We start from the raw sequence: 16,803 nt of genomic DNA, 5'->3' as shown, positions 1-16,803 counted from the left end.
TAACATCCGCTAAACAGTTATGCAGAGAGGCCAACTTTTTAGTGCACTCAGCTTGACCGAGAGGTACAACTGGGTATCATCAGCATAGCAATGGAAGGAGATGCCATGACGCCTAATTAAGTGACCTTGAGGAAACACATAGGGAGAATAATAAGACAATTGATCCTTATGGCACACCACACTTTATCAAGGATGGGGAGGAGAAATGGCAATTAGTGGACACAAGGAATTTCAAGTCAAGTATGAAGAGAACCAATCTAAGGCAGTCCCTGAAATATCAACCCACTGCTTCAACCTATCTATATAAGAATACAATGATCTACAGTGTCAAGTTCTGCACTTAGGTCCAGCAAGATATTGTTTCTGCTGTGCTGCTGATGGAAAACAGTCTGAAATTTCTCTCATTTCTCATCAGGAGATGACTTGATACAACCTTCACTAGGATTTTACAAATAAGGGGTAATTTTGAATTGGGTGTATATACTGAGAGCAGAAGGATCAATTCCAGGATTTTTTTTAGAAGAGGCTGAACACAAGCTGTCACAGTAGTCAGGGACACAACCAGAGGACAGAGAGCTGTTGACAACAGAGAGCAATTAGTTCAGTCCTATAGCATCTAAAACTTCTAAAATTAATTGGGTTGGTATGATGTCAAGAGGGCTGGAAGACGGTCTCATGTGACATAATATCTGCAAGTTCTTTAGGGAAGATCAGCCTAAACTGACTCTTGAGTATTTAGATAAGGACAGGATACATTGGTAAAAAAATGGGTTGGGAAATTCCAGATCTATGTCCTTAATCTTCTCTAAAAAGTCAGCATTTGAGAAACGGAGACAGACAAATCGATCAGTAGTATACTGAACAAAAACCTGGGATTATGCTGATTGGTAGAGATAACCCAGAGAAATAATTTGTTCTTGCATCTTGAATATTTTGTGTTTATACGATATTAATAAGTCCTTCATGTGCTCATAATGGACCGGGAGCTTAGTACTTTTCCACTTCTGTAAACAGGGAGGGAAATCTTTGAGCACCTTGAACATTGAAGATGCAAGAGTGAACAGTACTTTAGAGACAAGTGAGAGACAAAAGTCTTCCAAAACCAGAGACTATATATTCAGTCCAAGAGTAATAACTAAATCTAAGGTATGGCCATGGATATGGGTTGGGTCGCAGACATGCTGTTTTAAATAAAAAACTCAGTAACAGACAATTCAATTCAGACAATTCAGTAGCAAAGCCATTTGATGTATCATCAGTACAGATGTTAAAATCAGCAGCAATTATTATTTTGTCATGATACAACACAACAAAGTATAAAAGATGGTAGGTAAAATATTGCTATTTTACCTATAGGGCAGAGACAGATCTTTTCTGGTAGCTTTCTCCATGTTTGGTTTGTCAAATGAGGGAAACCTGTCATAAGTGGAATAAGAGGAACCCAATTCACAGTTACTGTTTATGAAGGGAATGTGCCAGACTCTTTCAGACTATAGTCGGATAATCTTGATGTTCCTCTAAGAGCAACTGATCTAACGCAGAACAGAGCAACACATCAGAGCTGATACTGAAAAGAGCTTTGGTCTACCCTCTGCAGGAGCAGGACAGTTTTTTCACCCCATGCAGGAATATATAAGGGATGATGCAGGTGTAGGAGGCTGCAATATAGCTGGCCACCTCCACCACTATTGAAGAAGTGTGGATGTTGTTGGTGATGCGCAGCAGGAGATGAGTCAGCCAGCAGACCAGGAACACGCTGGCTACAGCCACCACACTCTTGGCTGCCCTCACCTGAGTGCTTGAGCTCGGACTGGGCTTAGCTGGCGGCTGGCTGGGCCTCGAGAGACTTGGTGGAGCTCCAACTCTGTTCTCTCTGTTAGCTTCGCCGTTGAGGGGGGAGCTGGGGGAGCTGTGGCCTGAGGGTCCCTCAACAGGACAGGAGGAACCCGGCATGCTAATGTGAATGTTGGAAAGGGACGGAGTATCTCTGTGATCGCTGGAGGAGCCTGGACCAGAGACGGTGCTGATGCTTCTCTCATGCCCTTTGCTGTCATCCTTGGCCATATCTTTGGTGTCGGAGTTGTGGCCCTTTATGCGCCTCTGGTTTTGCAGCAGAGTGATGACAATCTGGACACTGGCGTATACTATCCCAGCGATAGGGATTGCATTAGCCAGGGTGAGATACAACGCCTCGTAGGTCTGCATGGCGGACGGACTAGGGAAGACATCTACGCAGTCTTCGTGGCTCTCGTTCGCCCCCTCCACTGCGACGAAGAAAAAGTGCGGGATGCTGAAGACCAAAGCCACCGTCCAACTTCCAGCCAGCAGGCAGGCCACCAGGCGGAGGCTGTCCAGCTGCACCGGCGCCCCTCCCCGCTTCAGGGAGCCGACCAGCTTCTGGTACCAGAACACACTGATGAAGAAGGTGGAGTAGATGCTGCTGGTCTCCGACAGGTCGGCGCAAAAACGAAACACGCCGCAGAAAGTTTCTCCCAGGAACCATCGGTCAGCAAAGTCCGCCATGGTGTCGGGCAAGTCCACCAGGTAGTTGGTGATGAGGTTGGAGACAGCCAGGTTGAGGAAAAGCACCTCGTTGGTGCGGATGGGACTCTTGTGCCCAGGGAGCGAGCGGATGGCCAGCCAGTTGTTTCCCAGGATCCCTGCCAGAAACATGAGTGCTCTGATGATGGATTCAATCCACTCCTCTGCATCCATTATTATTCAGGCCTACCTCTCTTAATCTTCACTCTTAAATAAAGGATGTTCCAACAGTGTTACAGTTTTCCTGCTGAACGCTCTTCCTGTAACCTTGTGTTGTGGGATGCTTTGGTCTAAGGATATTTATAGGGGAAGCTAACAAGCCCAGCCCAGTTGCGCTGTAGGGCTCAAACAACGTCTTACTTTTTTTTAAACCTATTATGGAGAATTCATCAGGTAGTCCCACTGAGACTGACTTGTTTTTTTCTCATGGTAGGTCCACCACATGGCTGACCAAACCAAAAAAGTAGTATAGTGACTGATAAAACTAACTGAAGAGTGAACAAAAAAATTGAGTAAACAGATACAAAAGCAGAATTTGAATCTCCCATTGAGCAAGTGCAACTGTGAAAGTCCCTAAAGAGCCACAAACAAAATATAATGTAAGCTCTTGTAAGTTTACAGTATATAGACTAGCTATACTTAAGCGCAAGAGTTTGCCCTCTAATGCCAACAAGACATTACTGATGCTACTGTAAAACCCAAATGCAAACTACAACGTCAATTTAACAGACAGAGCAATAACTGATTGATTTTTGGCTTGATCAGTGGGGATTTTGCATGATACTGATGACATTTCTCACTAACAAGAACATGATCCTAACTGATTTTATAAACGCTATATCTGAAATGGTGTGGCAGAAATAACAGCTTTTATCATAGTTTTTATTTTTTTTATTTAAATAATTTCAGATCATTAGGTCACAGCAGGGGGTCCCAGAGTAGGCTACAGTGTAGTAGCGCTTCACGTGATTCATCTCTAAAGCTCCACCTTTAGGATAAATCCGAGCCGGGGTCTGCGCGCTGCCGCTCGGCCGGGACAGACGGACGGGACGCAGGAGTATTAAGCAGCGTGCAGTTTCTTTCTTTCACGCTTCTTTTTTCGACTATGCTTTCGTCTCCCTGCGCTCTGCGGTGGATGAAGCGGGGCGGGGGTCCGACATACTCACCGACCAGCACTTGTAACCCGACCCGTGTTGTCGCTTTCGTTAGGATGAGACTCTGATGCCTGTGGGACGGACAGGATGCCCGCCAGCGGCGCCGACAGGCTGAAACCCAGCGCCTTCATCCCGGTTTCCACAGCCGCCTGCCTCCTCGTCGGGTCCACCACCTTGTTCTTCGTCTTCACGTGAGTTAACCCGCGCGTGCCCGAAAATGAAAAGTTGATGACGTGCACTGTTTGTTTTTGTCCCGAACCGGGCCAAGTCTCGCAGTTCACGTGCACGCCGAAATCATCCATCCATCCATCCATCCATCCATCCCTCCCTCCATCCATCCATCCTTGTCTGTTCGTCCGTCTGTTCATGCATCATGTATCCTTTCATTAAAAATAACAAACTTCAATATTTTTTTTTTTGCTATGTTTTGTAGTGGTCTTTTCGAAGTGAATTGTATTTTGAGACTCTGAAGTGTTCCACATGTTGGGCATTACTCTATGGCATCCACACCCATTCATTCACTGTATTCACCAAGTTGCCATTTAAGTTGAATGGTATAGTGCCTAAACAATTTTCTTCTTATTTTTGATTTTATCTTATCCCCCAGTTTAATTCAAAAGAAGTGGTGTAGCTGAAACAAATATTAAAAATTGGGGAGAAAAAAACAATCATTTTGAACTCACTCTAAAAAAAGATGTGAAAAGAGCACCATTTCTTATTTTTCACTCACTTCACTCTGTTGGCAAACACACTAAAATCTGACCTGATTGGCTCGGAGTCCAGTCTGGGTGCCTGCCCATAATGCTCTGCACTCCACTGCAGCCTGAGGACTCGGAGTAAGCACAGTTTAGAGGATAAGCTACCCACCATCAGCATGCATCAAAATGTGATTATGAGCCGTATCTGTCAGGAATTTAGCTGGAAGAAGTCAGATGAGCGCACAGTGTGTCTTTAAACGCAGCACACAGTGTGTGTAAGAATCAGTTGTGTGTTGAGTTTTAATACAGTGTTTTGGAAAGTGTTATAATAGTTAATTTTAGTCTCCTTGTACTGACCTATTTACAAGGAAAGAGACAACTAGGGGAAGATTGAAAAGACTCAGCTCATGCCTCATACCATTTGTAGCCAACACTGGCCTGCAGGAAGAAGTTGCTATAATATCGCAGTTTATTACTAAATAAGTCCAATGTGAATGCTGCAGGTCAGTCCGACATATTTCCTAGACTTCAGATAGTCAGTTTATCTCAAAACAGTTCCATTTCTAAAGCATGTATTTATGATTAAGGACTAGGGAGAAAATGTCAGGGTCATAAATGAAAGCACCCTTATTTAGATATGGAGCGAAACGAAGATCCCCACTATTGATGGGCTACAACCACAGCAGCTCTACGCTAAGTCTGCTGACCCTTGACCCCAGTAGCCATATCTGTCCTAGTTTCTCCTGTATTCTCCAGCTCCGCACTGTTTCTGTTGGATTCTGCCACCGGATTGGGAGTATGGGATTAGGATCCTTTGGTCAATGCCATGTGATCGCCCATCTGGGAAAAATGGAGTCTGAAATCTTTGAATTTACTATTAGCTATTTGAAGATGAGTCCAAACCCACTTAAATATTTACAGTACTGTACCCCCTTTGGACTGATTTTCTCTATAAAAAGCAAAGCAGGTTTCTCTGCCACTGGGAAACCCCAAGCAATGTTTAGTCCTGGACCTGGATAGATTTGTGTCCACACTCCGCCCCATTATGTTTTCTTAACAGTACTTTATGTTAGACAGTAAATTTATACTGTTCGACGATGTAAAGAAAGCCTTGAAAGAGTTATTTAACATCATTTATGTTATTTTTCTTTTCATTTTGTCACGCTCTACGGCTGCAGGACAGAAATGTATAATTCCTTGTGTTTGTTGGAAATAGAGTATTTTAAAGTTAATTTTGTTTGGTGTTAAGGACATCAGGCTGATGATTAAACTGTATAGGGAAGGTTAAGTGTGTCAAACAGTTTTAATCTAATGACTCTGCAAGTCTAAACAGACATCATGCCTAATGTCCTCACTTTATACTTTATACTCCATATATAAACACAGGAAGGTTTAAGAGTACAAATCACCATTTGATGGGAAAGTGAATGAATAAGGACAATTATAAGCAACATCATTGTTCCCATATCACATATTTATCCCATATTTTGGCATAACCTGCTGTTAAGTTGATTTAGTTTGATTTAGCTGTATGCTAACGCTAAAATATCTTAACAGCCTGCTGCAACTAGATGAAAACAGGCTGAGTGACGCTTGTTTATATGTTTATATTGTTCGGCCTGCTGATGTGATAGATTGAAAAGAGACGTTTGTTTTAATTGGGACTCTAACCTAGCAATATCATCAGACTTGTGAGGATAGTAAATATAGTATGAATGTGTGATCTGTTTGGGATGAGACTCGGGCTGCGTTTGAGCTGAAATGATCAGGACTTTATATCATATAAAGCATTTTTTTAATTAACTCAGCCCAATAGGATAAATCCTAAAATGTCTCCAAGCTCCTCGGCTCAAAACAAACCCACAGTATTTGTCTCTGTGCTCTCTGAAAATATCCATCCGCCGTGAGAGAAAATAGTCCAAAGCCTCACCCACTAACTGGTCGACAGTGTGACATTCTGCCATAATGTCTGTAGTTTAGTTTGGCTGTTTGTTTGGTACGGAGTATGGAGACTTAAGGCCATTGTTATCAGCATAAAACACAAGGTTAGAATAATTGTCTTTCAGGAGAAAATCGGCAGCAAGTCAGTATTTTGTCAACTGCCAGCAAAAGCTAGTTTATATCCTGTTTATCTGCCAAGTCAGCAGCTGCAGCGCCTCCCTTCCTCCAGCAGCAGAGATGGACAGGTGCCACGCTCCGTCCGACCCCACCTTAGTAACGCTGAGTGAAAGGGACATCGCTTGTCATCCGTCATAACGTCAACCTTGCCTTTACCCTGGATATTGTGAATCACAGAATCATAAGTGAGTGCCAGTCGGGCCCCGTGTCCTCATGGGATTTTACTTGGAGTACTCTGGGATGCACTGCCCATGTCAATATTCATGTTCCCTAAGTTTACCTCTTCACTTTGGTGTGTCAGTTTTGATAGCCATAAACACTTAAACAATTTATTTAAACAAGGGGGGAAGAGAAGTGGTAAAGCAGAGAGAGTATGCACTGGCTATCGTTTTATTTATCAAGTAATAGTCAAGTACAGCTGGCACTACTTTTTGCAAAGATCATTGTCTGTGCATCTGGTGTTCTGTGTGTGTGTTTGCATAAGTGCACGCTTCTATTTGTATTTCCATCACAACTTTGGTTGAGTTTGAAAAGGACCTTTAGAACTAGAGGCTTTTTCAGTCTTCCTTTTGCCTGATAAGATTCATCAGCTTCTGCTTCCTGCTTTTGTTCTTTGGGCCTTGAAATGTTGTCTATGTTAGTGCTCGCTGTTTTGCATTGTTAACTGAGGCAGGCCACCTCCGCCCAGCAAAAACCAAAGGCCTCTGGAGAAATGCCACTTATTACTATGATCTTTACAGGTACAGGACCTTGTTTATCCAGTTACAGAACTGTGTGTTCAGAATACTCAAATGTATTGCAATAATATGCCAAAAGCTTATTCAAACTATAAAACATAGATTCATGGTCATTCTGAATGATGTTGTACTGTCTACTTTGCAGCTTAAATGGTTTTGCATTACCAGAAAAAGCTCAACCATTAAAAGGGATAGAATTTATATTTTTTGCACTGCCACATGCTTTAAGGAGTTTCATCTTTATTGGATAATGTGCAGTGAAGACAGGAGTGGTGGAAGAGAGGGTGGATGACATGAGACACAGATCATGAGCCAGACTTGAACCCACGACATTGTGAGCACATGGTTTGGGTCCTGGACCGCTGAGCTATGTGTTGCCACATGTTTTGTCCATTATACCTGCTCAGTAAACTGGCACTTCAGAGGTCTGAGATTCAGAGAAATATGCTTTCACCATGTGTGAGTTCTGTTGTACCTAATTGATGTCTGTACAGTTTGTCAGATTGAGTTGTATTTCTAGAGATGTTGTGAGTGGATTTGTTTACTGGCGATGTTGTGCACTGATGTTACGTATAGAAATCTTTGATAGACATAGCGGTGATGACAGTTATAAGACTTTTACCATATTTCACAAATCTCTCAGCAGTAACAGCAACAAATCTCTCCACATCGAAGGAGCCTTGGCTGCCAGCAGTGCTGAGCTCGCTGTCTGACCGCCTGTGTGCTGCCTGTGCCACTGACCCACTGCTGGGACGAGGACAGCCAGTGTGCAGATTGCAGAGCAGCTTACCGTTCTGTGTGATTTAATACAGCTCTGCCTGCGCCGTTTCATTAGGTGGGGCTTGTCTTGCCACACTGCAGTGTAATGAACTGTCCTTCCCCGCAGTCCAGATGGTCTCAAACCAATGATGGAGGCGGGCCGCCCATGCACAGGCATCGGCACTGTAATCCCTTCCACAAGAAATCAGTGGGATGACCTCTTACAGGCTCCCTGCTCACCTTCTCCGTTTCATCCACACTCTGGGACTGGGCTTATTCGGCATTGTATTTTGTAATTGTAATCTCACCATATTGAGCTCATTTGTTTTTGTGAATGTAGTGAAATAGATAAAACAGTGTAACATTTGAAGCTAAAGGCTAGAGGACTTTAAAAGGCTGAGTAAAGTGGGAATCAACTGCCACAGTTTGACTTCAAGTTATTCCAACAAATTAGTCATGCTGCTTCAGCATGAAATATGATTGGCTGAAATGATAGATCAAATCCCTCTTTGATAGATCTTACTGTAAAGGAGGTCTGGCTTGCCAGGAAAAGGGATCTAGTCTGGACAAAATAGTGAGTTTTAAAAAGACAAACAGCACTATTATTTCAAAGGCTAGTTGCAATAATTTAAAAGTAAACTAGAATAAAAAATTAAGATCATATTATTCAGCTCAGTCCTCTGAATTAACCTTATTAGTTGGGCTCACCTAAGATTTTAAAGATCTTTTATAGTTTGATGAGAGGAGTGCTGTTGCTACTACGCAGCGTGTGTTACACAGCTTAATGTAACTGATCAGCTATGACAGTTTAAGCACATGTCAAACATGACCATATTTAGTGAAAAGGACTTGGATACAAATCCTACATAGCAGCTTTAGGGGGGATCATATTATGCTTCTTAATCTTTTTGTAGCACAATTCACTGGTTCTTAAGGTTTTCATAATTTGATTATGTTAAATTTGCTCACATCATCTGGTGTATGTCCAATGTTTCTTCATGAATTGAATCCCCAAATTTAGGTTATGAATGTTGTAGCAGTGTCTTATTGTGGCAGAGGGTCTTTTGCAGTTATAGACGACCAGTACTGAATCTATTGGGCTTATCCCATAGTAGTGTAGCTTGTTGTGTGATGCATGGTGAGTCTTGACTGCATGCTCGGTGTGTTTGGTGTCTAATGTGAGGATTCCACAATGCACTGGACTGGCAGAATGGTCTGTAATCCAGAGTTCATAATCCAGGGATTACTGGGTTTGCAGCTGGCATGGCATCACCAGGCATTCCTCTAGGGGGGCGGGGGTGCCCCTCCCCCACAGCCTAAACCCGGCCGGGGGGTTTGGGGATTGGAGCTGGACTGGGATGAGGCCTATGACTGAGGTGCAAAACTCTTAATTCTGTTAGTGTTTTCACTTGAGATGGAGTGTATTCCATTGTATTTATCACTCACAGGTGTTGATGCCTTTGAAGTTACAGCTGAATAAATTTGTATGGCGGATGTCATGTGAAGTAAATCAGTTTTACACATGCGCCCGGCCCTGACTGGTCAGTTTTACAGCTATGGTCCCTGAGTTACACTGTTTGCACGCAGCAGTCCTGTAAATCTAATACATGAGAGACTTCACAGAAGATGCTGCATAATATTTTACTATTTATCACTACTGATAGAGATACTCAGTTACCATGCCAAGACATTGTATGTAACTTTTAAGTATTCAAATAGAAAAGTCCCATACAGTATATAGGTTAAAAACGTGGCATTCAATCAAACACTGTTAACATAATCCAGTGAACCTTCCCCTGTCTGTCTACCACTATAACCTGATTACACTGCCCCACCCTCTAATCTCACACTGTACAGATATAATCATACTCCCATTCAGTTTAATTCAGCACTTCTAGCCACGCACAGCGATTGAGTTGGGGGGGAAAAGATATAATGGCTCTCTAAGATTTGAGGTCATATATACACAAAAAGCTTTTCTATAGGTTAAAGAGGTTTAGAGGCAATTATGGTTCTTATGTTGCTATGTGCACAATTCACAGACTGAGACAATTGTCCTTTGGTGAAATCGTATGATTAAAAAATTAAAAGTTAAACATCAGTTCTATTTTTCATTATAATTGGTTTTTCTTCTTTCAAAGGCACACTCAGTAAATTATTGCATAATCAGTCATCACACTATTGCTCTAGCTGGACGGCTTTATTACAGCTATTTCACTGCTTATTATGGTCACTGCTATTACAACAATAACATGCAAAGGCTACTTCATTAAAGACAAAAAGCACATTATTTGCATTGCATCGCATGTCTTTTTACATAAACCAGACCATCCTGCGACAACACAAGCAGTCTTCTGAGGGCTTTTCTGGTTTTCACAACACAACAGTAATGTAATAACCTGATCCTAAACTGCAGGGCTTCAGTAGACACTCTAGACTTCTGAAATGATATTTGCAATTATGGTTTCCACATCCAATAAGCCACTACAAGTGTCCAGACTGGCCTCATTGTGTAGCATAGAGTGTCTATACTGCAAAGTGCATCAACACTCTGCTAAGAGATCATCATTTAATCAGTCACTTAATCCTTTGTTGCTGGCGGTGGTAAACAGACCAGTAAATACTACACCAACACCATTATCTTACATTTCAAACACTTAGATGAACAACCGTGTGTTGTGAACGAGAGTGTTTCCCGTTTGTCAGTCACCGCTCCCATCAGAATAAATGCTTTTTGGGATGATTTTTATCCATAAGAATTTTCGTTTTAGCAGTGATTAGTTTTAACCTCAACCTCTAAGCGATGGATAGCATAAAATACAAGATCAAAAATCTCTCATGCCCTGTATTTGTACCATGAACTGTCCTTCGAATTAACTTGTATCACACTAAATGGCAAGTACAGTAAAAAAGTTCCTCCTGTGTGTGTTCAGGTGCCCGTGGCTGGCAGTGACCATCTCCCCCGCTGTGCCGCCATGCTGTGCCACCCTCTTCCTCTTTGTGCTGGCCAACTTCACCATGGCAACCTTTATGGATGCAGGTGTACTCCCAATGGGTTAGTAGTCACAAGTTACGTTACTTTTAGGAAAGAGCACATGTTTTTTTTCTAAAAGTGTTAGTTATTATTATTCACAATTTTATATATATATGTCGGTTCCAGCTAACGAGGATGAGGACAAGGACGACGACTTCCGCGCTCCGCTGTATAAGAATGTGGAAGTGAAGGGGGTCCAGGTCCGGATGAAGTGGTGCGCTTCGTGTCATTTCTACAGACCGCCACGCTGCTCCCACTGCAGCGTCTGTGATCACTGTGTGGAGGTTAGTGGAGGGAAGGATGGACAGATTTAGGGAAGGGAGGAGGAAAGGATGGGCAAAATCAATAGTGGCAGTGACGGTAAGGAAAACTAGATCTAGAACCAGGGAGGGTGTAGAAAAAACATTGGGTGGGGGATTTAAATGGGGGAAATGAGTGGCAGGGATAAGAAAATAAAGCACATGGATGAACAGAGGGAAAGAGTAATGCGAGCAGGGCTTATGAGTGGGGAAGAGAGAGTAGCAGTGTGTGGGGAGGAGTAAATAAAGAGGGGGATTTCTGCAGGGTGGAGAGTGAATGATGGACAGAGGGTGATGGAGGGAGGGAGAGAGATCCCATTAATCAGGTTAATCCTTTTCTCAGATCCTTTGTGGTCTCTGCAGAAATGAAATCTGAAAAGGTTTCAGACAGCCTGTGTTAAACAAAGTGTGTTTAGACAGCACAGTGAATATTCCCAAAGTAACTGATGATCATTAGCGGCATATGCATCATTCATGACCATCAACACTTCAGTCTGCTTTGCAATACTGCTGCAAAATATTTGATTTAGACCCGGTGATGTTATGTTCTGTTTTCCTCCTTTGAGGGAACTCATCCCTCGTTCATTTGTCTTTTTCATAAACTGCTTGTAGGACTTTGATCATCACTGTCCCTGGGTGAACAACTGCATTGGGAGGCGAAACTACCGCTACTTCTTTCTATTTCTGCTGTCACTGACGGTGCATATGGTGGGTGTGTTCACCTTTGGCCTCCTCTACGTCCTAAACCACATGGAAGACTTATGGAAGCTGCACTGCACTGTCACGTATCCTTACACACACTCGCTCTGTGTGTGTGTGTGTGTGTGTGTGTGTGTGTGTGTACACTGCCCATCCAATGTTTGGGGACACCTAGCTTTTGAAGATGTTTCATAAATAAGCATGTTGTCTTTGTTTGCAATAATGTAACCCCATTAAAAATTAAACTAGGTTTAGTTTGAGAAAAACATACATGCAAATATTTGTGATGATAACACTAAAACAATTAAATGATGTGTTCATCAAAAAAAAAAAAAACTCCCTTCGCAGCTGTAACTGCAAACAGTCAGTTTTTACAGGCATTCCTCTTGTAGGACGTCCCAGAGGCAAAACCCTCTCTTCATACCAAAGAAGGGATGAGTGTTGAATAAATATATCCAAAGTATTAGTACATAGCTATTTTATGTTAACATAAACATTGCAGGCATTTTTTTCCTTACTTCCTCATTGAAAAAAATCAAAAATTAAGTGTCCCCCAACTTTTGAGGGGCAGTGTGTGTATATGATGTGTGTATTTCTGTGTGTAAATGTGTACGATTCAAGACTAATGCAAGACATTCCTTGACAGCATGTCTAGTTTGGTTGTGATAAGTATATCAGGGCTGTTTCTCATCCCGGTGCTCGGCCTGACTGGGTTCCATCTGTACCTGGTGTCCAGAGGACGCACCACCAATGAACAGGTCAGTCTGATTTACCTGATGTAAAACTACTAAGTGCAGTGGCATGTATTTATTAAAATCAGTGAATTTTAAGCAGAATGGCGTTATTCCAATGTATCATCCTATGGAAATATGGAAAACATACCTAATGCATAATGTATTTACAAGCATATAACAAAATGTAAATAAGTGTACTTATGTTTACTCATGTTCCCGCAGGTAACTGGGAAGTTTCAAGGAGGAGTAAATCCTTTTACGCGAGGTTGTTGTAACAACCTGGAATATCTGGTTTGCAGTCCCATCTCTCCAAAGTAAGAGACATTCTCTACTTTCTCTGCAGCATTTAAGATTAACTTGTAACTCACTGACTGTCACTTTGCTCTCTCTCTGTCCCGTTGCCCCAGGTACACAGCGAGGCCCTGCAAGAAAACAGCGGTCCGTGTTCAGCCTCCCTTCCTGAGACCAGAGATCGACAGGCAGATACCAGTGAAAGTCAGGGACAACGGGATACAGAGTCACGATCTCCAAAATAAAGTATACATGCACAGATTACAAGCCTGTTCCGGGCACAGTAAATATTTCCTCACGTATCTTCACCTGAGGATCACGACCTCAGCTATTAAGGGATATGACTAGATCTCTCCCTCCTGTTGTTTTCTTCTGCCAGCGTTCCTCAGCTGGCACTCTTGAGTTGTCGGACGTCAAACGGCTGAACACTCCACCGCCGCTGCCGCCCAAACCCGACCACGGTCTGCTGAAGAGCCACCTAGCTGCCCTGGACGGTAGGATCTCACATATCTCACATATCAATATTTCTATAGCATACACACTTATATATATATAGAAAAAGATTCTCCTAACTTTGAGGATACCTCGTTTTCCATGATAATTTCTCAGTGGCAATAAAAACTCTATTCTGTTAGCAGTGGTTTCATTGCTGACCTGTGTTTGTGGATTTGTTTACAGGATTGCTATATATGCCTTGATATTATGCTCACAAGTTGCCAAGTTGTTTTGAGACATTTTCAATAAATAGTCACAATCTAACCACTTTTTCAGAGATGGGACACCACACCAAAACCATCGTTCCTGCATCCATTCCAACTGTGCCGCAGCTACGACCGGTCCTGGAGGCGATATCCAGGGGGTCATCACCCATTCCTCCGGAGCAGGTGTTTTTCAGTCTGATATTCACTTGTTATATTGAGGGAATGTGGTCCTCATTATCTGAAACGGATGTCTGGTTCAGTGTTTTGCCTAGTCTCTGACAGACATTGCTGTGTGCTTTTTGTGTTGTTGTTTAGCTGTTGAAGACATCAGAGCAGCAAGGGAATAAGAAAAGTCCAGACCTCCACAGCGGCTCTAAATACAGCCCCGGGAGAGGCAGCCAGCCGGACAGCCTGTCTGTCAACCCTATGTCCAGCCCACTGCTGCTGAACTCGCTGACGCTCAACTCACGCTCCCTCACCCTCAAACACAGCTATCGCCACAGCAGCAAGTCCCAGCTGCCCGCTATGCACTCTGAGGCTCTGGTGTCCAATCCCCCGCCGGGCCTCTTCTCCCCTTCCAGTGTGCTGGCCAGCCGCAGCAGCAGCCTCTCCTATGATAACCTCATGAACCCTGGAGACCCTCAGTTCCTGGCACAGAGAGGGGGTCCTCCAATGGGCTACCACCCCCACTTCATGACCCTGGGCGCAGACGGGTCTGTGGTGCAGCGGCCTCCTCCTCATGCCTACAGTCCGGTGTTTATGGGCGTCACCAGACAGTCTCCCCAGTCCAGAGACCCGTCTCCTTCTCTGCAGGGTCTCACCTCGCGGGACCCCTCACCCTCCTTACAGGGTTTCATTCAAAGAGACCCTTCTCCCGCTTTCCAAGGGCTGATGCCGAGGGACCTCGCACCCCAAGGCATAACATCGCGAGACCTCACCCCTCCTGGTCTGACCTTGCGAGATATCACTTCGCAGGGTCTGACGGCCCGGGATCTCGGCCCGCAGGGTTTGACTCCTCAGAAGTCTGCTGCTGCGCGCTACGACAACCTGTCAAAAACCATCATGGCATCTATCCAGGAGCGAAGGGAGCTGGAAGAGAGGGAGAGGATGCTGCGTCTGCAAGCCAGATCCCAGGCCCTCTACGGCCCAGACATGGGTGTCTACGACATCCCCAGCAGGCGGAGCCTCCCTCCAGACAGCATCCGACCCCCAGGCTCCCGGGGACCGACCCCTCCGGCCTACGGCTCCCGGGAATTTTTGATGAGTACTGGTATACTCGGTTATGGGATAAGGAGTTCACCCCTCTCCAGCTCCTCTACATCTTCTCTTACCCGAGGCCTGAAAACATCTAGCTCCCCGCTGCAGAGCAGCAGCAGCAGCAGCCTGCACAGCAAGGGCAGGTCTTCCTCTCCAGCCTACTGTCCTCCAGACAGACAGACTCAACCCCTCCCCTCCTCTACGTCCACCCTGCCCCGTATGCCCTGCTCCTCCACCTCCTCCTACTGTCCTCCAGACAGACAGACTCAACCCCTGCCCTCCTCAACATCCACCCTGCCCAGGATGCCCTCCTCCTCCACCTCCCCCTATGCCTCCTACGGCACCACAAAACGATCCTCACTGTCCTACTCCTCCGAGGGGAAGGACTCAGTCACCCTGGGGGTCCTGAAGTAAGATATACTCCTTGTTTCCAATGGTGTGAAAGACACCTCTATGCAGTGTTAGTCGCAGTCTTCACAGTTCCCAAATACTTTGTAAATAAGAGGCTGTTTGGGACGTTCCTGTGTGGGAGGGTGTGTGAGGAACATAAATGTGCAGTGAAGGGTAAACTTTTTGTGAATATTCTTACACATGTGAGTTTCTCTTGACTCTTGTTGATCCAAAAAGGTGATTCTCAGGATAGCCGTGCCTCCTCTTACAGACAGAGAGAGATCTATAAACTCAGTCCAAGCAGAAGAGCTGTGTGAAGAATTCAGATGACCTTATTGTTTGTTTCTACGTGTTTTGATATTGCTTTTGTGAAACAATGTAATACCACATTATCTACTTCATTTGTCTCCTGATGAAAAATCCCTATTTAGTAATATTTTGTAGTTGTTTGTATGAATAAAATTGATTTGTTAATTTTTTTTTATCATTCCTTTTTCTGCTGGTTTGTCCTGAGCGTGAATGGCCTTCAGCGAATGCTTTTAGTTTTATTGCCACCTGCACAGGACCATAACAGATAACACTGAAACATAGATGTCAAAAGCACCTAGAGCTCTAGCAGCAGAAGCAAAGTTGCATTTTAGTTTTGGTCATCAGTCTTGCTTCAAAGATATTCAGCTTTCATTTCAGTTGCATTATGACAACGTCATCTCTCATACTTGCATAATCCCTTAAAAATCCCATTATTTTAGCTCAGTGTACAATAGATGTCATGCTTTACAAAAATAGCAGGGTCAAAGTGCGAAGACTCTACATCGCTGCAGTTCTTTAACATCTAAAACCCAGTCCCATTTTAAACTGCTACAATGCATATATTTATATAGTGGTGATGCTATTGTATTACAGAACAAACAATGAAATTACCAGCTTTGAAAGTCTAAGCAGATTTGGGGGATTTTTTTCTATAAAGTCACTAATAAATAAGGTAAGAATGAAACAAGCCAAAAGACTGGTATGTATGTAGTGTGGTGAAATACAGTATTGTGGTGGAGAGGTTTAGTTTGCCTCTGCAATGCCCTTTTCTGCATTGTATTTGTACATGGCACCCTCTAGCGAACAGTTTCAGGAGGTGGTAGTGCTGTGTGCATCATATAAATTGGGCAGCCACCGAGATCCAGCAGATGCTGCTATTGTGTGTAAAATGCTCAAAAGCAACATCTAGTGGATGACAGATGGTATAAGGAGTGCTAAAGACCAAAGAGGAGGTGGGAAAATGTGTCCTGTGTCCATTCCACTTCAACATCCTACAGAAATCCATCATTCATGTTTCTTCTTCTTATAATTATTACTACTATTATTATTATTACTGAGAATCTTCCCTGTCTCTCTCCACT

The 16,803-nt window shown here is 43.6% G+C and overlaps 2 protein-coding genes across 2 annotated transcripts; one reads left to right on the top strand and one right to left on the bottom strand.

The window, feature by feature from the left end:
* Positions 1 to 1,584: 1,584 nt before the first annotated feature.
* Positions 1,585 to 2,715, bottom strand: ora5 (olfactory receptor class A related 5). The gene has a single exon (XM_071914846.1). The coding sequence runs from the start codon at positions 2,713 to 2,715 to the stop codon at positions 1,585 to 1,587; it is 1,131 nt and encodes a 376-aa protein (XP_071770947.1).
* A 1,067-nt stretch (positions 2,716 to 3,782) lies between these two features.
* Positions 3,783 to 15,436, top strand: zdhhc8a (zDHHC palmitoyltransferase 8a). Its single transcript, XM_078288755.1, has 11 exons — positions 3,783 to 3,886; positions 10,941 to 11,062; positions 11,168 to 11,325; positions 11,953 to 12,125; positions 12,695 to 12,797; positions 12,996 to 13,087; positions 13,181 to 13,310; positions 13,444 to 13,558; positions 13,836 to 13,948; positions 14,081 to 15,243; positions 15,325 to 15,436. Exons 1-11 carry the CDS (start codon positions 3,783 to 3,785, stop codon positions 15,434 to 15,436), a joined length of 2,385 nt encoding a protein of 794 aa, XP_078144881.1.
* The last annotated feature ends 1,367 nt before the right edge of the window (positions 15,437 to 16,803 follow it).

This window comes from Centroberyx gerrardi, chromosome 2, assembly GCF_048128805.1.
Source record: "Centroberyx gerrardi isolate f3 chromosome 2, fCenGer3.hap1.cur.20231027, whole genome shotgun sequence".
NCBI classification, from domain to species: domain Eukaryota; kingdom Metazoa; phylum Chordata; class Actinopteri; order Beryciformes; family Berycidae; genus Centroberyx; species Centroberyx gerrardi.
The sequence above is the reverse complement of the archived record's forward strand: the minus strand, read 5'-3'. Positions and strand labels throughout refer to the sequence as shown.

Coding starts and splice junctions, on each gene's coding strand:
- zdhhc8a (XM_078288755.1), top strand. CDS start 3,783: ATGCCCGCCAGCGGCGCCGACAGGCTGAAACCCAGCGCCTTCATCCCG. Junction 12,798..12,995: donor GACGCACCACCAATGAACAG/GTCAGTCTGATT, acceptor ATGTTCCCGCAG/GTAACTGGGAAGTTTCAAGG. Junction 13,311..13,443: donor GTCACGATCTCCAAAATAAA/GTATACATGCAC, acceptor TTCTTCTGCCAG/CGTTCCTCAGCTGGCACTCT.
- ora5 (XM_071914846.1), bottom strand. CDS start 2,715: ATGGATGCAGAGGAGTGGATTGAATCCATCATCAGAGCACTCATGTTT.